The 23,077-nt window shown below is 36.7% G+C and overlaps 2 protein-coding genes across 3 annotated transcripts; one reads left to right on the plus strand and one right to left on the minus strand.

The window, feature by feature from the left end:
* The first annotated feature begins 64 nt into the window (after nt 1–64).
* adam17a (ADAM metallopeptidase domain 17a) lies at nt 65–19,560 on the plus strand. 2 transcript variants are annotated; one of them, XM_051866875.1, is made up of 20 exons: nt 65–495; nt 920–1,052; nt 1,988–2,121; nt 2,225–2,313; nt 2,428–2,599; nt 4,353–4,480; nt 4,607–4,693; nt 6,038–6,151; nt 8,122–8,263; nt 8,341–8,432; nt 8,521–8,673; nt 8,752–8,951; nt 10,552–10,655; nt 10,819–10,953; nt 11,892–12,019; nt 12,110–12,188; nt 12,294–12,382; nt 13,597–13,653; nt 13,887–13,926; nt 17,044–19,560. In XM_051866875.1, exons 1-20 carry the CDS (start codon nt 381–383, stop codon nt 17,397–17,399), a joined length of 2,547 nt encoding a protein of 848 aa, XP_051722835.1. In that variant the 5' UTR covers nt 65–380; the 3' UTR covers nt 17,400–19,560. The 2 variants fall into 2 exon arrangements, with proteins under 2 accessions (XP_051722835.1, XP_051722836.1); XM_051866876.1 differs by lacking the exon at nt 13,887–13,926 and having other exon boundaries at nt 66–495.
* iah1 (isoamyl acetate hydrolyzing esterase 1 (putative)) lies at nt 19,070–22,805 on the minus strand. Its single transcript, XM_051866880.1, has 6 exons — nt 22,563–22,805; nt 22,440–22,492; nt 22,208–22,350; nt 21,968–22,129; nt 20,177–20,298; nt 19,070–20,096 (listed from the first exon to the last, which is right to left on the minus strand). The coding sequence occupies exons 1-6, from the start codon at nt 22,623–22,625 to the stop codon at nt 19,923–19,925; spliced, it is 717 nt and encodes a 238-aa protein (XP_051722840.1). The 5' UTR covers nt 22,626–22,805; the 3' UTR covers nt 19,070–19,922.
* Between the last annotated feature and the right edge of the window lie 272 nt (nt 22,806–23,077).

Consider the following 23,077-nt stretch of genomic DNA (forward strand, 5'->3'; position numbering starts at 1 on the left):
ACACCGGTAGTAAGTCGATTTTAAAATGAAATTCAAAATAAAAGTCCCTCTTCCTGGGAATTCAATCGTTGCCCGGAAGTAGAGTCGGTGGAATTCTTCCTCAGATTGTTATCGCTTCCTCAGAATCCACTGCAAATGTGGAGGAAGGACTGAAGCTAGCTGAAAGCTGTGGCTGTTCGCGGTGTATTATCCCATATTTATGGACATTCAGCATTCACCCGGAATCCATCCTGTTAAATATAATATTTGAAGTCTTGTGTCTAATAAGCGGAACAGAAGGTGGTCGTGAATGTTGGTAAATAACGGACAGTAGATGTTGACAGCAGAGAACTTCACATCCGGACATGGTGCTTTGACAGAAGTGATGCTGCATCGCCAGTATGGAGTCTTTGATATTTTATTTAGTGCTGTTAGCTCCACTTTTAGTCCACTGTGCTGTGAAACCAGCATCTGTTGAAGAAGACTTGAGAAATCAGGAAGAGGTACAAGAGTTTGGTAAGTTACTCTGAGAAAGCTGTTCAAATGGGCTCAACAAGGAAATTCGGGGTCAAAACTAAATATACTGTGTTCTTAAATGGGGATATATGGGGATTGTCTTGGTTTGTGAGTTCAGTCTTCCTTCCTTTTCCTGTTTTGACCCAGTCATGACTGCTTGTGTTCATTTCCTCCAACAGGGAAGTTGTTGTGTTTGCAGACTGAATGGACAGGCATTTTGAAATGCTTCTCTTGCAGTAGAGTCTGTGTTTGGGTCACTGTATGATCATAAAAATAAACTTACAGTCCGTAGTACTGACCAAGTAGTATTTAATCATTATAGGCCTATATATTTTGGAGGTGTTGCTTTGGGATTTAAAAGGTGTGTGTGGATAAATAGTGGTATTATGTAGGAATGGTGATATATATGCATTACTTCATCCAGATGCGCTCAGCTCCTTACTGTCAGACTTTGAGGTGGTGCCTGCATCAGGACTCCAGCTTCACTCGGTCAGGAAAAGGGACGTTGATGCCCGATCACATGTGGAGCGGCTGGTCAGCTTCACAGCTCTCCAGAGGTAAAGTTCACAAATCCACGCATGCCTCTCTCTTGCTATTACACAGTAAAAAGCACTAAATCGGCCTGCAAGTCGCCAGGAGGAGGCTGTTCATGGCAGGTCAAAAAGAGATGACACTTTTTAATTTTTAAATAGCCTACTTTATTATTTTTTTTCTCTAAACACCCCTGATTTCAAAAAAATAATAATTATGTATGTATCAAATTAATTTTTTAATGTCTTTTATTATGCATTTTTATTTATTCATATTATTTATTTATTTTCTTATATTCTATAATTTTTTATTCATATTATTTATTGTTTATTGTTATTCTATTTTATATCTATTTTATTTGTAAGAATGTGACACTGTGAATTTTTATTTATTTTTTAAATTATTTTATTATTTATTTGTATTTATTTATTTGATGTATTATTTTTTTTTATTCTATTCTATATTATTTTTTATTTGAAAGAGTGTTTGTTATTCTATTCTAACCACCCCAACTTCTAATAATAATAATAGTAATAATAATATTTTTTATTTATAATTTTATTGTTTATTTATTGTATTTATTTTTATTATTATTTTATTTTTTTATTTATATATTTTATGTATTATTTATTTTTATTCTATTCTGTATTATTTTTTTATTTTAAAGAATGTTTGTGTTATCCTTTTCTGACCACCCCTGACTTCTAATAATAATAATAATAATTCATTAAATAATAATAATAATAATAAAAATAATTACTTTTATTTTTATCTATTAATTTATTTTATTTATTATTTATATATTTTTATTCTATTCTATATCTATTTTTTTTTTTATTTGTGAGAGTGTTTGTGTTATTTTTCTCTGACCACCCCTGACCTCAAGAAGTCATGATTAGAGGCTGATTCTTATTTTAGATTTTCACTGCACTAAAAACATGTTTTACCTCTTTTTTCAAAGGCACTTTCAATTGTACTTGACAACAAACACAGAACTTTTCACGGACAACTTCAAGGCTGTATTCTTAGATGAGAATGGAAAAGAGGACCAATATGATATTCAGTTACAGAATTACTTTAAAGGACACGTAGTGGGTAAGACATGGAATGAGGATATTAGCCTTGGCTGAGAACTGAATTTTCTTGTTTTTCATCCATGATTATCAAACATTGATATCTTTGTTTGCTATCCCAACAGGAGAGGAGCACTCACGTGTGCAGGCACACATAGATGGGGATGAGTTTTCAGCCCACATTCTTACTGAAAAGGCCGAATATAATGTAGAGGTGATTTGTTTACACATGCTTCTCAAATTGTTCATACTTTAAAGCATTTAAAATTCATTTCACACTGTACATTTTCTGTTTACTGTATGTTTCAGTATCTTTTGTCTTCATTAGCCCTTGTGGCGGTTTACAGAGTCGCCCCCTGATGGCCGTTTGCTGGTGTACCGCTCAGAAGACATTAAGAACATTAGTCGACTGTCCTCACCCAAAGTGTGTGGATATGTGAACGCTGATGCCCAGGATCTCCTGCCAGAAGAGGCGAGAGCAGCAGGACAAACGGAGGAAGGTGTGTATTTACATATGTATAATAATAATGATAATAGGCACCAGTCAAAAGTCGCACAGGTATATTTGTAGCAATAGCCAACAATACATTGTATGGGTCAAAATTATCTGAGATATTTTGTAAATTTCCTGCCATAAATATATCAACTTTATTTTTGTAAGTAATATGCTTTGCTAAGGACTTCATTTGGACAACATTAAAGGCGATTTTCTCAATATTTAGTTTTTTTTGCACCCTCAGATTTTCAAATATGTATTTCGTGATGTATTTCGCCCTATCCTAACAAACCATACATCAATGGAAAGCTTATTTATTCAGCTTTCTGATGATGTATTAATCTCAATTTCAAAAAATTGACCCTTATGACTGGTTTTGTGGTCCAGGGTCACATATATATCACGATTTCCACAAAAAATATGAAGCAGCACAACTGTTTTCAACATTGGTAATAATAAGAAATGTTTCATGAGCACCAAATCAGCATATCAGAATGATTTAGATCATGTCACACTGAAGACTGGACACTGGAGTAATGATGCTGAAAATTCAGCTTTGCCATCACAGGAATAAATTACATTTTTAAATATATTAAAAAATCTAAAATGTTACTTTAAATTGTAATAATATTTCACAATATTACTGTATTTTTACTGTATTTTTAATCAAATGAATTGCAAATGCAGCCTTGGTGAGCCCAAGAGACTTTCTTCAAAAACTTAAAATGAGATAATGATACTGAGCGAATGTGCTTCGTCCATAGTATACTTTCATCAAATACTTTTGCTTCAAATCTGCTAAATCCCAGCATCATCCCATTCAGAAATACCAGTTCGGTGCAGAAACCGCTAAAGCCCTTTGTCAGCAAAAGCCTCTAACTCCACAGAAGAACCAGTTCGAATTTTAAGATGAATGACTGTGTGCGTATGAGCCAGCTTTCAATTGCCGAGCTGCAAGTTTTAATCATGTTTTGTCCATCGTTACAGTGGTGATGACAGGATTTCACAAGTAGCTAACACAACAGTGTTCCTTTTGCTGCTGTAAAACTGACAGAAATAGACATTTTACAATGTTTTGTTGTCCAAAGAGTTGGACTTAGAGGTTTTTGCAAAAAAAAAAAAAATATTGTTAAATACTAATGAATTGACTAAAGTGACATTTTGAAAATAAGGCATTTCAGTAACTGAGTAATAACATTTTCATTGCCATTAAAGTGAAATTACTGAACTTAAACATAGGAGCCTGGTAAAAAATGCTCATTTATAAGAGAAAACATGTCAGATGGACTTTTTGGTTTTTGCAATGCAACTCTTCATATATTGTTGTTTCATGTTGTCTTTAAAATAGTTTTGTTTTTAGCCATTTTGACAGACACATTTCTTTATGAGAGCAGTCTAAATGGACAATAGATATTCAGTTTAAGCACATGCTCATGATGAGCGGGATGGATACTGCATGAGTGTGTAGGAGTTACACATTAGTCTGACAAAGGCCGCCCATTCAAGCATGTAGTCACCCGGCAGTGACCTCCTGCCATGAGAATTGAGAATATTCAGGAGACAAAGCATAATAAGTCGAATAACTTCTTCAGTCTTTGTCCTCCATGATCATATTAATGGAAGTCCCCATTGTGTAGCTTTAAATTGGGAAGATCCATTTATGGATATTGATACTTTGGGATTCACATAAATAATTAGAAATAATTCTTCTCATAGTGCACCATGTTTAGATGTAACTTTTCATGTCTTGAATGCAGAGCCTCACAACAGGGAGAGAAGATCAAAAGACCAAAAGAAGAACACCTGCCCGCTGCTGTTAGTGGCAGATCATCGCTTCTATAAACACATGGGCCGTGGAGAGGAGAGCACCACCCTCAACTACTTGGTGAGCAAAGCACACTAAATATAACTGGAAAAGAGGCATGTCATTGTTCTTGTACATATAAACACCACCATGATATCAGATTTATTGATAAAAGTGCATTGAATTTGAGTGTTTTATGTCTTTCAGATTGAGCTGATAGACAGAGTGGATGATATCTATAGGAACACATCCTGGGATGAAGAATTTAAAGGTTACGGCGTGCAGATTCAACAGGTGACCTTAATAACTGGAGGAATCATCCTTCTCAGTTTTCATCTTTTCTCTTCTACATCACTTCAGTGGATGAGTTAGACTCTCCTAGGCCCTGTTTACACCTTGTATTGAGACACTTTTTGGTCAGTAGGATCACAAGTAGATGAGGGAGACACATACCCATTTACACCTGGTGTTTTAATCCATCTCTTTTGTCCACTTTCAGGGGAGGGTCTATTGGTGGGTAAATGTATGGGTTTCTTCAGATCTTTCGATCTAATGGACAAAATAAGCTTGCGCAATTTACATATGAACGCAACTGGAGATGACGGAGAGCATCAGCTTTCATTTATGCTGTGATAGATGCAAGACCATGCCAAACGCTGTGTGTGTGTGTGTGTTAGAAATCAGGAATGGTGAGAGAACAAATCGACCAAAACGCATCTTAATACCAAGTGGAAACAGGGCATTAGTTTCACTTCATATTGTTAAAGGGATAATTCAACATTTGGAACTTGAAAAGCATGAAAAAAGATGCAAAATCACTTAAAAATATATTCCATATGACTTGTGCATTATATAACAAGTTTTCAAGTCGTTATACTTTGCAAATCTTGACATATGTCTAAACAATGTCCAGTTTTTGAATGGATCACAAAACTGGTTCATTAAACCGTTCTGAATGATTCATTCAAAAAATCAGACTGATCTATTTCTTGAGTACAATTTATTGACTCAATGGACATTTCACAAGTTTATCAGTAAATAATGACTTAATTTTAGTTCTGTTCTCAAACAAAGACTTCAGACGATTTGTAATACAACATACTAGTCATATGAACCACTTTTATGTTACTTTTATTCTGCTTTACAAAGCTTCTAAAGCTTGAAAGCTCCAGGCTGCATGGAAAAGAACAACCAGGACATTATTCATATTCCTTTTGTGTTCCACAGAAGAAAGAAAGTCATACAGATTTATGGGATTGTCCCAATGCAACACCGATTTTCTCATTCTTGATCACTGATAGAACTGGTGACTCTCAAGTCAAAGTCACCATAGCAGCTGACTCAACTCTAATACAAAGAGCTTAATGTTAGTTTCATCAGACCACCAAAGTTTCCAGATTTTGTCACATGGCTTGTAGCAAACTCCAGGTGTGACTTAATGTTGGCTTTTCTCGAAAGTGGCTTTTTTGATATCTATATTTTCTCCCTTTGTGACAAAATCCATTTCATGCATTTTCCACTTTGTTACAGTGGAGTTCATGTGCTCAGTGCTTTGCATTTTTAAAAGCTTGTTATTACTTCCTCTCAATGCTCAAAGTTTTATCAGTAAGTGATATCTTGCCGTAAATATGCTGACAGATAATCATAAACAAGGAGCCCACAAAAGTTGACCCAGGAGTGATTCACTACAACATGAATGGAAGCCCATTTGGAAGAAGCAACGGTGTGTGGGATGTGAAGAAGCTTCTGGAAGTAAGTGCCATGTCCCTTGAAATATACACAGGCCAAATGTTATGATCAATCCACATTAACAATCTGTTTTGGGGTTAGTAATGTTTGTGCTTTGTATTCAGGTCAGATGTTATTGGCTGAATTTAAAAAAATACATTATTAAGACAGCATTTCAAAATGAAGACAGTTGAGATTCATCAGATATCATCTGGTTAGGGTGTGTTCCAGTGTTTCATCCACAAATAAATGATGACAGCGTGAGGTCCAATTCACTAACAGTGACTCTTGTTTGAATCAGACTCACTCTGTCTGTGAATTTGTTCACATCAGACTCCCTAAGGGACCATTCACACAGAACGTGTTTTTGCGGGTAAAAATGGGGAAGAAATGCAAGATCTAGAGACATGTTTTTTAAAAGTTGAACTTTTAACTTGAAAACTGTTTTTTTAGAACAGCTTCATGCATGAGATGCTGCAAAACACATCCATCTAGTGCATTTACATAAAAAAACAATGGAGTTCTGTGTGAATGGTCCCTTACTGAACCATAAGTTATTTTTCTTTTGATTCGAAATAAACCAAGATCCATTATTGTGATATATTTTAGGTTTTTTGAATCTTACATCAGTCTATTTAGTGACAGCATACAAAATGTGTTTTTAACCCTTGTGCGTCTTTATGGACATTTTTGGTTTTGTTTTTTTGATCATTTTGCCTGTGTTAATGCCAACTGCCTAAATTTTGGCTCAGGTGTGTATTTTTATTGGAATTGTACTATTTCACCCCCATTTCCTTTAATAAATCTATTTTACACTGTACGTACACAAAATAGTTCCACTCAGGACCTTAAGGACAAAAACTGCAATTAAAACTGCAATTTTTAATCCTAGGGCCATTTAACTATAAAATGATGCAATCTTTGTAAACAGGCTTTCGTTCTGTTGGCAAGGCTTCAAAATGTTTACTATTTTTTTACTAAATGGTGCCATTTTCTTAGGTTTGTCCTAAAGGAAATGCTCGCTTTATTCCTGTTTTCTACTTTTGCATATTATAGAGCCAGTCGAATAAATTATGCAGCTATAATTGTGTGGGTGTGTGAGTGTGCTTGTAATATTTGAGAGAGAAAAACTGTACTCTACTGTACTGCAAATCACAAATCCAACCACTGTGGTACCAGTGGAGCTTTGCTGGCATCTAATGGGGAAAATGTGGTACTGCGCCCAAACAAACTCTTACTGAAAGCTCATTTTTTTGAGCAAGCAACCTCAAATTTGGAACACAACCTATTTAGATTTATGGCTTTGATTTTCTAGCAGTTTTAGAGTTCAACATATTTCATAAAATATATATTTTATATAAAATAATGTTCATAAATCATTTTCATAAACCTAAACCTCTATAACTTTTTTTTTTTTTTTTTTTTTTTTTTTTTTCACTTTTTTTACCTCAACAATTATCTGCCAAGGGTCTTCTTTAAAATGAGACCAATCTTAAGTCTGTGCTCCCAAGCAGTTTTTGGACATGGACATTTTTGTCCTCTTTGGACCTAATGTGTAACTTTTTTTTTAATTGACGCACAAGGGTTAAAGATACATATTCATAATGTTATTTAAATTAATTATTACATAAATTAATTAACGGTGTTCTAAAAGCACTATACAACAATTATTTTATGAAAATATCATTGATCAAATCAACTCTAAGGGTAAGTTTGTTTGAATGACATTATCAAAACAGCATTTTACAAAGCAAAGTATTCTCAGAAACATAATGCACAATTATAATCAGGATCACTTTAGTGAATTTTTTATATAACAAATTTACACTAAAATACAAAGAAGCTTCTGAACAACCATCATTAGTGGCTTCTAAATGTTTAATTTTTTAAGGGCCAATGGCTCCCTCATCAAGTTTTTATTTATTTTTGTGAGGAGCCTTGAAGCACAGATTTGTAGACCGTCACTTTCTCATCTTTCTCTCGGTTCTCTTTAGCAATTCAGTTCTGACATCGCAGACAACGCCTCTGCAGTTTGCCTCGCCCATCTCTTCACCTATCAGGACTTTGACGATGGCACTCTGGGTCTGGCATACGTGGCCCCTTCCAAACAGGGATTGGGAGGACTCTGCCCTAAACGTAAGGATCTTTACAAATGTGATCAGTGGAATTCCACTCAACAGTGCTTGACTTTGCACATTCATTTTGTCTTACAGCATACTATCCATCCCAGACCGTCAAGAAACCCAGTTACCTGAACACTGGCTTGACAAGCACCATGAATTATGGAAAAACTATTCTGACTAAGGTTTGCATACATTGTTTTAACATTACCACTTGGATTGTGTATACTAGATGTTTTCATCAGGAAGCACAGTGATATATTGTCTCTCCAGGAAGCAGATCTTGTAACCACTCATGAGCTCGGACACAACTTCGGAGCTGAACACGATCCAGACAACATAGCTGATTGTGCTCCCAACGACGACCAGGGCGGCAAATTTGTCATGTACCCTATTGCGGTCAGCGGAGATCACGCCAACAATAAGGTATTATTATCCATCCTGTGCTGATTATTTCCTTTAACATATAGTTACTTTTTCTTACTCACCTATTGTTTCCCTCAGCGCTTCTCCAGCTGTAGCAGGTTCTCGATCAGTAAGACGTTAAAGATCAAGGCCCAACAGTGCTTTAAGGAGAGGAGCAGTAAGCTGTGTGGAAACTCCCGTGTGGAGGAGGACGAAGACTGCGACCCTGGACTGCTTCATCTCAATGATGACCCCTGCTGCACAGCTAAGTGCAAATTCAAGAAGAATGCACTATGCAGGTAAAGACGCTAACAGTGATAGACCAATATATCAGCATTTTTGAGATATATCAGCATCAGCTTTGCCCAGATCTAGATCACAATAGTGACCGCCCACTATTTCACTATTTGGTCTTTGTTCCTGAAGTATTTTGACCTATTATTGCCTTCATAGGGATTTTAAAAAATACCTCAATCTAAGCCATGAACCAAACCAATAAGCTCTGAGATATATTACAATATTAGTAAATTAAGTTAATAGAATATTAATAAATTAAATTAAAAAAAAATACATAAAATAGTTAATATAATTTAATAATACTAAAAAAAGTAAATTAAAAAAAAACTGCAGTCTTTTATATGTAGTTTTTTGCACAATAAATGACGTTATCAAATAAAAACTATAATATAAAACTATTGATTTTATAGACATTAGTATATATTTATTGCAAAATTGAGATATATATGTGTATACACTACCATTCAAAAGTTGTTTTTTAAAGAAATTAATACTTTTATTCAGCAAAGATGCATTAAATTGATCAAAAGTGTCAGAAAAGACATTTATAATGTTAAAAAAGTTTTATAATAAAAATAAATGCTGTTCTTTTGAACTTTCTGTTCATCAAAGAATCCTGAAATCTTGTGTTTTCACAAAAATAGTAAGCTGCACAACTGTTTTTAGCACTGATAATAGTAAGAAATGTTTTTGAGCACCAAATCACCGTATTATAAAGGTTTTCTTTGTAGGATAATGACATATACATATGTACAAAGCTTGACATTAACACACGCCAAATGCTAGTAAGTGCAATGTAGTGTTGCAATGTAGTGTTGTCAGAAATATAGATTTTTTTCGATACATATCGATACTGAAACATCTGAAATGCTTCCCATGCTCATTTTCCGCAGAATAGATATGATACCAGCTGCGCTTTCTGTCTCTCTCATCTCTCAGACAGCGAATTGACACACAAACCCGCCTCCCCTCACTCACTTGTTTCATTTGCTCTGGATGAATATTGTTGGTGCTACAGGGCTTGAATTTTGGGCGTTTACTCATTCCCGCAGATTTTGTGCTCACACCCAAAGTGCGCACACATAAAGCCGCCTCTCAGCACTCAATTGAGTTATTTTTCACTGCTTATTGAGCTTAAACAGTCAAATACACACAAAATAATGTCAGAATGCTGGTATTGGCAAGTATTCGCGTAAACATAGTCAGTTATGTTTTAAGTGAATGTAAACAGTTGAGAAAGAAAAGGCATGTGTAACAGTATATAATGCATCAGGTCTTAAAGTGACAGCAGCCTAATATACCTGCTGTCAAATTATGAGATAATATTAAAAATATCTACATGGCTGTTTTTCCTCATTGTATCAATGTCAAAATTGGCCAGTGGAAATGTTGAATGGCTAGTAACGTTGGAAAACCACTAGCCACAGTGGCTGGTGAGCAAAAAAGTTAATGTCAAGCCCTGCATGTAAATAATTTTTTTTCCTTCCATAACCTGACTGATGACAACTGCAGTTCAAAACTCTCTTATTGAGAACTGTGGTTTTCTTAAGGTCACTGTTGCTATGAGTATTTGTGCCTGATACTGTTTTCTGTGACCCTCAGTGACAGGAACAGCCCCTGCTGCAAGAACTGTGAGTTTGAAAGTGCAGATAAGATCTGTCAGGAGACCATCACTGCCACCTGCAAGAACATGTCGAGGTGCACAGGTCAGTCTGCTCACGCTAACTTTAATGGCACATAATAATAAAATAACTAATAGCAGAAAACTCCCCTATGTCAGTGTAGTTTATCCAGACCACTACTGACCACACAACTTATATTTGGTTGGTTAACTCTTTTTTTTTTTTTTTTTACCCTTGTGTATTCCAGGCAAGAGCAGTGAGTGCCCCACACCTGGTAACCTGGTTGATGATACAGAGTGTGTGGACAAGGGTCGATGTCAGAAGGGCGAGTGCAAGCCTTTCTGTGAGGCCTTGCATAAACTTGAGTCCTGCGCCTGCAACGGTAAATGTCTCAACAAACCCTCCTCTGTGTTCACACTAATGCCCAACAGAGATATCTGTTTGAATGACCAGCGTTGATATCTAGTGAGCAGCGATGAGCAAAATAACATTGTTTCTATATATGGCAGACTGAGGCTAGTTGTCACAATTTTTACTTCAGTTGATATTTATCAATTTCCATATAGACACAGACCTTAATATCTTGGCTAAAATAAAGCTTTTGAACATTTACACTATTATTGCACAGGAAAAATAGATTTCTTTGTGATTAATTATTTTTTATTAATTCTATTAATCTCTGTAAGATTTTTTCATGGTTTTGAAAGAAGAGTTTTATGTTCACCAAGGTTGCATTTATTTGATCATAAACATTAATATTGTGAAATATTATTACAATTTAAAATTACTTTTCTATTTGAATATATTTTAAAATGTAATTTATTCCTGTGATGGTAAAGCTGAATTTTCAGCATCAGCATACTCCAGTCTTCAGTGTCACATGATCCTTCAGAAATCATTCTAATATGCTGATTTGATGCTTAAGAAACATTTCTTATTTTGTCAAGTTTCTTTAAATAGAAAAGCAAAAAAAAAAAAAAACTTAATGACCCCAAACCTTTGATAGTGTAAATACAGACCATGTGACTTTTATCCCCAGTCTTCCCTATATAATGACAGCATGTAAGATGTTTAAAAGAAGTTATAGGAATATTTAGGCTATTTTACACAACATTTACTCCTAATAAATGTAAACAGAACCTGCACATATATCGGCGAGTGTCATTTCAAACTGGCCTGATATTGGTCTATTAATTGGAATGGTCAATGTTCACTGAAACTAGTACCAAAATATGCATTATAACAATCATGTTTACTGTTTTAGCCTCCATTATGAATGCAAAAGTGCTGAGTTTGTCCATTTGCTGTGATGTTTTTCAGAGACTGAACACTCATGTAAAGTGTGCTGTAGAAGAAAAGACGGGCTGTGCACTCCCTTTGATAGTAAAGGGTCATTTCTTTACCTGCGCAAGGGCAAACCCTGTACCGTTGGCTTCTGTGACGGGGCCGTGAGTGCATTGCTTGTCTGTGTTTTGACAATAATCATTTATCAGATTTCATAGTGTTTTCTATAAATGCTGTGGTGTTGTTCATTTCAGGGTAAATGCATGAAGCAAGTCCAAGATGTCATTGAACGTTTATGGGACTTTATAGACAAACTGGACATCAACACATTTGGTAAGGGATAGCAGAGTGAATTTAGCTTGGAATCATGCAATGATATCTGTCTTTTTCTGTATATTTTGTAAATGCCAATGGTGACTCTTTTCTGTCAATGTGCAGGGAAGTTTTTGGCTGACAACATAGTGGGATCAGTGGTGGTCTTCTCTCTCCTGTTCTGGATTCCTCTAAGCATACTGGTGCACTGTGTGGTGAGACTTATTTCACAGTCAATATGTTTTTTTTAAATTGAGTTTTCTTAAAGCGTAGTCCATATAAAATGAAAATTCTGTCATCATTTACTCATCGTCATGCATTTCTAATCCTTTGTGACTTTCTTCTGTGGAACTTATGTGGTATAATATACAAGCTGCTCTTGTCTGTGCAATAAGTGAATGTGATTAATTTCATTTAAAGGGGACCTATAATGTCCCTTTTACAAGATGTAATATAAGTCGCTGGTGTCCCCAGAATGTCTGTGAAGTTTCAGCTAAAAATACCCCACGTATCATTTATTATAGCTTGTCAAATGTGCCCCTATTTGGGTGTGAGCAAAAACACGGCGTTTTGTGTGTGTCTCTTTAAATGCAAATAAGCTGGTGCCTGCTTGCCCGCTTTCCAGAAGAGCGCTTCGGTTGCTCAACAACAACAAAGCTGGAAAATCTCACGCAGCTAAAATGTTGATTGTCAGTAACGGTCTTTAGCCTTACATTGTTCAAATATCTTATCTTTCTTACCAATATCTTTTTTTACCATACAGCTGTTTGTGGTCATCCAGTTTGAAATGTTAACTACAAACACCAAGGTTTTTCAGATTTTTCTCCATATTTACGATTCTTTGCAGCCTTTAGCCACTGACTACAACATGCTGGATCCTTCATTGAAAACCCAAAGTCACTCAACTCCTGCTAAATGCTCTTTGAATTCTTGACTAAAAGTTTGCTATGAAGTATATCCTACAAAAGCAATGCTGTATTTGACTCTGGTCGAGCATATTCACAGACTGGTGGAAATGGCCTTGGATGGCTACATACCCAGTGCATTGTGGGTGTTGAAGTTTTCCTACCTATTTAGCAAAAGGGAAGACAACAGCCCAAAATTTCACCTTTCTACTGTATAGGCAGCTAAGCTTTATTGAAAGCCCATTTTGCCAGCGAATAAGTACTCCTTTAAGTCTGATTTATATTTTATTTTATTTTATTTCAGCTTTTTTTCAATGAACAAAAACTATTTTTAATAGTTCAACAGGAACACTGTGAGGAACAGACTGCAGTTTGATGGTATTTTGTCATAGTCTCATTTGTATTGCTGTCACTTTCAGAAACCATGTTCCACAGAAGTAAAGGCATTATGGTGATTAAATGATGACAGAATTGTTGTTTTTGGCTAAACAAGACATTACAGTGATCATCTCTCTTGTTAATAGGACAAGAAACTGGATGAACAATATGAGGAAAACTCCAAAACTATGATGTACCCCAGTGTAAGTCCTTCTGTCACAAAACTACAACTCCCACGATGGACTCCTTCCTCATGCAGCGGAGATCAGAATACTAACAGACTAACATACTAAACCTGCATTAAAGTCATCCCAAAGTAACATATTAACTTGCTAATTCAGTTAGCGTGGCGTCTTTTATCAGGGCTTGTAGGGGCGAGCATGGCTGCACATGTATGACTTGTGGCTTGTTTGCTCTGACCCTTGTGGAACTGCAGCAGATGGTGGTGGAGGTGTGTAGTAGAGCTCTCAACTCAGGTGAGTGTGCGTCTTACGGCCCCCCGCTCTACTGTGCTCCCCCCTGAGTGTGACGAGTCGGAACACGCTGGTTATGACGTGTCCGATGGGCCGACTGAGTTTAGTTCAGCTTGTCCTGTATGTCTCGTGCGTTCAGTGTCAATGAGGATGTGTTGGCGGTTTCTCTTTCAAACGTGTTTTTTGGATGCAGTTCGGTACTTGAGCGTTTTAAATGCACGGCTTTGAAACTCTCCCGATACTGCATACGCTACGGATGGCCTTCTGTTCATTTGATTTGGTTCAAGAGATGTGAATGGATCGCAAATTTTGCTGCATCTAACTCAAGTGTAGCATGCTGTTAATGTTATGCATAGGGATGGGCATCAGTTTGTTTACTCGTACTTAACAGATACAGTAAATCTGAATACTATAACTGCTTATGTTTAAATTTTTAATTATTATTTTTGCTTATTGTAATAAATTTCCTTTGGACTTTGTTCTAATTTTATCTATACTGTATTAAAGATTGTGCATTAAAAATTATGTAGAATTGATCAAAATTAGATCCTAGAGGTACAAAAAAACTGAAGAATATTTTATTTTTATTATTTTATTTTCTGCCCTTTTGTGGTGAATTTTCAAAAAATGCTATTATAAATTATTTTTAAACAATGCAAAAAAATAAAATAAAATTAAATTAAAAAAAAAAAAAAAAGGTTTTGGTGCATCAGTAGTTGGTTTACATACACAAGCATCATACAGATGTTTTTCCATTGTGTCTGGCTGTAAATTCTGTCACAGTTTTAAGATAGTTCAAAACACTTTATTTCATGCTCTTGAAACCCTTTGTTGTGTTTCATTGTGATGTCTAGATCAGTGGTTCTTAACCAGGGGGCCGGGGCGACTCAAAATTATTCAATTAAATAAAAAAAATAATAATAATAATTAAAACAATTAAATTGCTAAAAACACAAAAAATCAAGATGTAAACTAAAATCATTTATTTTTTCCCATTAGTTTTATTGAAAAACATACAGAATCGGAATTAGAATCATAAAATATATTGTTTAATTCATTTCATATTTCAATACTATGGAAGCTTGTTTCCACCTCTAAATAAAAAATAAAAATGGTAATTGCGACTTTTCTGACACACAATTCTGACTTTATTTCTCAGAATTGCGAGATTTAAACTCGCTTTTGCGAGTTATAAAGTCGCAACTCTTTTTTTTTTCGTAATTGTGAGTTTTTATCAAGCAATTCTGACTTTATAACATGCAATTGCGAGTTATAAAGTCAGATTTGTGAAATATACTGTAAACTCACAATTCTGAGAAAAAACAGTCTTTTTCCCTCACAATTGCACGTTATTATAACACACAATTTCAAGTTTACATCTAACAATTTTGACTTTATATCACGCAATTCTGACTTTATAACTCGCAATTTTGACTTTATAACAATTGTGAGTTTATATCTCGCAATTCTGAGAAAAACAAGTGTTGTTTTTAAAATGCTTTTAGACAAACTATGTGCAAATTCATCATTCAACACTATTGCTGAGTATTTTCTCCTTATAACTGCAGTGAACCAAAGACGGTCTCAAAAATGCCTTGTTTCCTACCATCACAAACATGTAACCAATCCTGTCAATGTGGGGGACGGGGCTTAAAAACTCGCAATTGCGAAAAAAAAAAAAAAGAGTTGCGACTTTATATCTCGTAATTCTGACTTTATAACTCGCAAAAGCGAGTTTAAATCTTGCAATTCTGAGAAATAAAGTCAGAATTGTGAGATAAAAAGTCGCAATTACCATTTTTATTTTTTTTTATTTAGAGGCGGAAACAAGCTTCCATAGTATTGAAATATGAAATGAATTAAACAATATATTTTATGATTCTAATTCCGATTCTGTATGTTTTTCAATAAAAATAATGGGAAAAAATAAAGTGGAGGAAAGTTCTAAGTTGTTCAAAGCGTTTCTAAGGACACTGATTGTTAGAAGGCAGCTGACTGTGAGATGGCGAATGGGAACATGGTTTGTGTAAAATTAGCAACACATTAATTAGCTGTTTGATAAAGTAGTCAAGTCAAAGGCTAATCATGTCAATTACTTTTATGTCTCCTACATTGTAGAGAGTGATACATAAACCGCATTACCATTCTGATACATGGACTTGTAGACGACCCTGTATTCACTTTTCCTCTTATATACAGCTGAATTAAACCAATATTTCCACTTGCCATTATGTAGTGTTTACTACAGTTGACCGAGTGGATCAGGGAGTCCGAGCTGGTGTGATTGAGTGGAGGAGGCAACTAATTAGCATATTCATGGCAAAAATTTTAATATGTAATTTTGATAATAAAAGAGTTTTAATGGACAAAATAATTAACTGAAAGGGGACTATTGTGTTGGATAATGGCGCATCTAATCAAAAAGGTTGCAAACCACTGGTCTAGATGATTTTGACTGGAAGAAAGTAACTTATGATTATACGCAATTATTGTGCTTAGTGTTAGGCAAAGTTACTTTTAAAAGTAATGCATTATAATATTGTGTTCCTCCCTTAATAAAAGTAACTAATTGCATTACTTAGTTACTTTTTATGTAAAGTAATGCGTTACATTACTTCTGCGTTACTTTTTCCTCATCTGGGCTGGGCTGTTTTTATAACAACAAAAAAATTCTATTTTTGGCAAATGTAAAGGCCCTTTCACACCAAAAGTGCAATGAATAAGCCTCTGGCAGAAGAAAATGCAAATTCACGCCTGTACAGTAGAGGGCGCAGCTCAAACAAACAAGCCTTTCAGCTGTGCTGCCATTCTGAATACAGATGAATAAGACGCAGGAGAAGTAAATGTATGCTCAGGTCTAGAATGACCATCATGTTCACACAGCGCATACATCGTGTCAGTGAATAAATGGAAAACAAAGTAACTTGCGTTACTTGTTTGAAAAAAGTAGTCAGATTACGTAACTTGCGTTACTTGTAATGTGTTACCCCAACACTGTTCATAATCGATCATTGCTGTCACTTCCGAGTACTCGTGCCCATCCCTAGTTATGTAGTGAATATCATGATAACCTGTTCGGAAGTCTCCCTTACTGATTCTGTCACAAACTTCTACCCTTAGAGCGCAGAGATACTGAGCAGTCTGGAATCGGCGCCCCTCCGCATTGTCAAGGCCCCTCATCTGCATTCAGTGGCAGCACGACCTCAGCACTCACTGGGCCACACGGGCCCCGGCGTCTCATCGGCACAGGAGACGCTCGCCGCCCCAGACCCTGCCAACCTCTCCGCCGCACCCAGAGCGGATCAGCTGCGAATGGCCACCATCGAGGAGGACCCCAGCGGCGACTCCTCTCACCCGGACGAGGAGGAAGGCTTCCCTCCAAGCGGCACAGCTGCCAGGTCCTTCGAGGACCTCACCGGACAGGCAATGCCATCCCGCGGGGACAAGAGGCGGCTGACGAGACAGGCGCGCATTGACAGTAAGGAGACCGAGTGCTGAAGACACAGGCTCAAATATCACTCGATTGAGACAAGAGCCGTGATAAACAGGGTGCAATCAGGCTTCATTTTGTTGGTGCACTTAAAAGTGTATGTGATGTGTAGACTGCTGACACATTTCGGTTGGTTCTTCAAAATTTTGTAGCATTATTTTAAAGCACAATTATAGTTGTTACAAATATAGTGTCACTTAAAGGTTTAGTTCACTTCAGAATGAAAATTTCCTGATAATTTACTCACCCCCATGTCATCCAAGATGTTTTTCTTTCTTCAGTTGAAAAGAAAATAAGGTTTTTGAGGAAAACATTCCAGGATTGAAGATCCAAAAACATTCCAACGAGTTGAAGGTCCAAATTGCAGTTTCAGTGCAGCTTCAAAGGGCTCTACATGATCCCAGATGAGGAATAAGGGTCTTAACTAGTGAAATGATCAGTTGGTTTAAAAAAAAAAAAACTTGCTCGGTACTTCCACCTATGTCACACGTGACCTTTCCAGTGTGATTACATAATGCGTGGCACATCGCAGAACTAGTGCAATATGAACATTTGTGGTTAAAAACTATTTAAAGTTTTTTATTCCTCGTCTGAGTTCATGTAGAGTCCTTTGAAGCTGCATTTAAAATGCAGTTTGGACCTTCAACCCGTTGGTAACTGTTCAAGTCCACTATGTGGAGAAAAATCCTGGAATGTTTTCCTCAAAAACCTTAATTTCTTTTTGACTGAAGAAAGAAAGACAGACATAAACATCTTAGATGACATGGGGGGTGAGTAAATTATCAGGAAATTTTAATTCTGAACTGAACTAATACTTTTAAGTGATTTGCCCCATATACTTCTGCTGTAACCATTTAGGCACTTTTAGTTGTTTTTATAATCTGAAGTACAAATCAAAATTATTTTGTGGTAATTGACAACCACAGATGCTGTCTATACAGTTTAAAGGGACAGTTCACCTAAAAATGAAAATTCTGTCATTATTTAATCACCCTAATGTCATTTCAAACCCCAAAATCCTCCAAAGCACTGACAACTCGAAGACATTGTAAACCGTCTATACAAATCGAGTGGTTTAATCCATCTTCTGAAGAGACATGATTGCTTTATATGATGAACAGATTCTTGCGCATCAAGCAGGCATGGCTGAGATTCCATTTACCGTATTTGGTGAGCTCTGTGTATCTGTTGATCAATGTTTATATGTGAACCAAATCATAAAATAAATCTGTTCATCACGTGAATTCAGGTTCCATTAAAAATAAATGAATTTGTGTTTCGAAGATGATTGAGGATTGGTTGAGTAAATGACAGAATTTTCATTTTTGGGTGAACTATCCCTTTAACTTGTATTTAACCTGAAATATTCCTTTAATACAGACAATGTGCCTTGTAACAGTTCCAGTAGTGCAAATTCTTGTATTCTCATTCATTTATACCTCATTAAAAACATGCCTACAGCACGCCTCTATACGTGTCATCACACTTTTAATGCTGCACTGGTCGACTTGCTGAGAAAATTCAAGTGATGCATGTTCAATGCCATATGTATATGAATCAACTGTCATACGTGTATGCGAACTGTAAGAGGAGATGCTATTTATGAGTTTTCTTGTACACTTTCTTAAAGCTTAATGATAGAGACTGCACAGGATGTTAAACATGTTTTCATATATTTTTGCAATTTAATTCTTGTTCAGTTTATATGTGCTTCTATACACTCTATAGCATCTCGTGTCATTTTAATATAGCAGTATAATTATGTGAAACACTGATTACAGAGCCGAGGGATGTGCATATTTCATAGATTTTCTCTTGTTGCCACTAAAACGGTTGTATAGATGTGACCAAAATCAATCAATACTTTAGAAAGGACTATCATGCCCCCACTGTGAAATATCTATGACTATTAAAGCTGAGTTTTAACGTTTTCATGTGCCATAAGTCAATGGACTAAATATATATTTTGTATTGTTTCTTATATTCCTGTATATCAAATCAGAATTAAAACCTCTCACTTGGATGTTGAAAGCTGTATTTGATGTCAATCTGCTATTATTCAATGTGTTTCTTATGCTTGGTTGTTACATTTATTTAACGCATTCTTGGGATATGAACCCACATGAATAAACTGCCTCCACACTGAAGTGTTTCTAATTATTTTATGGACCTACACTGAAAAAAACATAAAAATGCATTTGATTTTGCTTGGAGATATAGATATGAAAGCAGTTATGGTCCCTACTAGAATCTTTGCGTGTGAATGTTAGTGCCCCAGTAACTCAATCGACCTCACCAATACTTTAATAGTTCAGAAATCTGAATATTTTTTGGCAGAACATCAAACATAATCCTTGGCATCTATCATTTGACTTGCTTAACTCAAAACACTTCAAATAGGTCTGGCGGCTGGTCCTTCCACCGTTGTTAAGTGTATCCAAAAATGTTCACATTTAAACCACAGGAACTGAATGGTGTTTTATCCGCTGTGCATCATGTGACCTGAGTTTTAATCGCACAGTAGGCTGCTCTCAGGGCATTTTGGATCCACATCCCCCCAGTAAGGCAGAATGAAGGGCAAATCAGCCACTCGCCGCTCAAGAAGTGTCCATAAATGCTCTTCCACAAACTGGTTGCCTTTATCAGAAAGATGCAGTCCGTCCGAAAGATACACTGAGAAATCCTGAGGGGGAAAATGCATTTGTTTATATTCTAGTTATTTTTATACATGTTCATTAACAATTGCAACAGCATGTGCGTTACCTGTCCATCTTTTTGCATGAGTGTCCAGAGATCCAGAACATCCACACCAGACTGTCCTGCAGCCTGGACGCAGGCCTGCGCATACTGACCAGCCACAGAGTTCGACCGATTCAAAGCTGAACCTGATGAAAACAGCAGTGTAAAGGGGACATATCATGAAAATCGGACTTTTTCCGTGTGCTATAATCAGGTCCCCGGTGCATCTACCAACCCAGAAAAAGTGAAAAAGGACAACCCAGTAACTTTGTTTTGGCAAGCCTTTTCTTCTGCAAGCATGTGAAAAAACAAGCCGTTCAGATTTCGCTCCCCTTGTGACGTAGTGTAACCCCTCACCCAGGTCCTACTCGCCCCACTCTATGCGGGCCTCAAACCTGGGTCTCCGGAGTGGGAGTCGGACCCTCTAACAAGGAGGCTAAAGGCTGCAATCTCTAGTGTCAGTCGCTAGAGCATCTCTTGCGATCAAAGGAGTGAGGTTTACTCGCACAGCGACTACTAGCTGGCCTCCGTTACAGTAGGAAGGGGATCTTAATCTGCACGTTTCCACCCACGGCACCGTCATTTTGTTTTCACAAGCGAAAACGGTGTACCAGTTCTAACACCATGGCAAAAGTTTTGATCAAAGTTTGATAACTGTTCTGTCGTCGGCTGCACAGACGAGCACAGAACACTATTTAGAGTCTCGTTAGCTTGGGTAGTCTGCAAGTTGACCCTGGCAAGCTCGATTGCTAAAAAAGGAGTGTTTCTGTCCGAGCGATATTTTGGAAAAAATATTTGATAGCAATCATAAACATTAGTCTGGTGTGTATGGCTCTGTTTGGAAAACAGGTATGCTATGTTTAGTGTGCGTCCATACGGGTTTTGCACAAAAGATTAACATGACGGTACATGCTAGTTGATGAGTTGAATCAACTCCACAGCAACTACATACGTTTATTTACCATTCAGAAACGTCCAGTTTCATTCTAAAAGTTGTAACTTCTTCCTGAGTCTCTCCATCAGTGTCGACTCCGGTTTGAACAATGTAAGGCTGAGCACCATTACTGACAATCCTCATTTTGGCTGCGTGAGATTCTCCAGTTTTGTTGTTGTTGAGCAACTGAAGCACAAGCTGTTAAAGCTCCGCCCTCTTCTGGAAAGGGGGCCGGGAGCAGCAGCTCATTTGCATTTAAAGGGACACACAAAAACGGCGCGTTTTTGCTCACACCCAAATAGGGGCAAATTTGACAAGCTATAATAAATGATCTGTGGGGTATTTTGAGCTGAAACTTCACAGACACATTCTGGGGACTCCAGAGACTTATATTACATCTTGTGAAAAGGGGCATTATAGGTCCCCTTTAAACAGCGAAAATCATATTCAATGTGTGTATGTGTGTGAGAGAGAGAGAGACTGAGGCTATCTTTGTATTACTGCTTGCTGCACAGTCTATACTGCCAAGTATTTTTTAAAAATAGTGTGAGAAACAGCATGCAATATGCAGCGATACATTGCTGTCACATGACTTTACCATGTTTAATTAAGAGATCCGGATATAATCTTGAAAATAAATTACTATTTTGCATTTTTAATAATGTACAAGATTTGAGTAAATGTATCAACTGGTGTCCAGTTACATAATTTAAGAAACAGAGGCTAAAAATGTGGCTGATATTACATACATATCAGTGAGAAAATAAGGGGGACGCACAGTAAATTTGTTGAAATGAATTAAATTACTTTTAAGCTGTGCAGCATGCAGTACACTAGTACTGAACACGGCTTAAAGTCAGGAGGAGGAGGAGGTGTGTCACCTTTCAGCAAGCACTCTTTCTCCCAGGCGGCTTCTTGAAGTGGTGGTGGTGTGATGAAGATGATCTTGTCATTGGACACTCCTATAGACACCAGATATCTGACAATGCCCTTCAAATTCTCTGAGAACTCCTGGAGAGGCACGTGCTGCGCGGGGTTCTTGTCTGTAAAAGAAAAGAAAGTGTCTCATATATCACCGCCGCTGTTGTTTAGAGATGATGCACAACGTGAAATATTCTTACCTTCCAAAGCACAATCATTAGCGCCAAAGAAAACAGTCACAGCCGCTATAGGAGCATCAGAAATGGGCACAATGCGAGGAAGCACAATCTTAGCCCACCTTGTGTTGTATCCCGACAAGCCCCTGTTTACCACGTCGCATTTTCTAATAAATAAATAAATAAAATGATAAATCAGCTGTGGCGGCGGCGGTGTGAGTGCAAGGATGCATCCGTGCTGTCATGAACTCTGTACCTCGCGAGTTTATGAGAGATTTCAGATCCCCATCCGTTCGCTTGAAAGGCAAACTGAAACAAAAACAATGCAGGTTACAGTAAAGTATCAAATCCCAAACGGCTCGGCGTCCCAAAATGTTACCTGTGTTATTGAGTCGCCGAAGAGAATGATTTGGGGCCATACAACTCTCTTCAGTGTCGACATAGTAACACCGGACGACTTTTAAATTCACACCTTAAGTCTGCGAGGAAGCAGCAAAGCTGTGGTGGTGCTTCGTTCGTAAATGATTCGGAATTCGAATCTTTGAATCATTTACTTCCACATACTGAATCATTTCTCGTTCACTCAACAAGCGCGTGACTGCTTTCCTGCCTTCACTAACTGTTTATACAGTCTATTTAGCATATGTATTTACTTATCAGAGTGTATATACAGCTTACAATTACTAAGGTGTTATTCCGTCCATTCTAAACATAGCCTCATACGAATGAATGAATGAATGAATGAATGAATGAATGAATAGTTAGTTAGTAAGCTGATGTTCTGTCCATTCTTAATTCTTTTAAATAGCCACTTACTATTTAAAATATTAGTATGTGCACTGCTGTATTTAGTAAGTAGTAGTAAGCTGATATTCCATTGCAAATTTACCCACC

This window comes from Ctenopharyngodon idella, chromosome 17 (genome assembly GCF_019924925.1).
Source record: "Ctenopharyngodon idella isolate HZGC_01 chromosome 17, HZGC01, whole genome shotgun sequence".
Taxonomy (NCBI): Eukaryota; Metazoa; Chordata; class Actinopteri; order Cypriniformes; family Xenocyprididae; genus Ctenopharyngodon; species Ctenopharyngodon idella.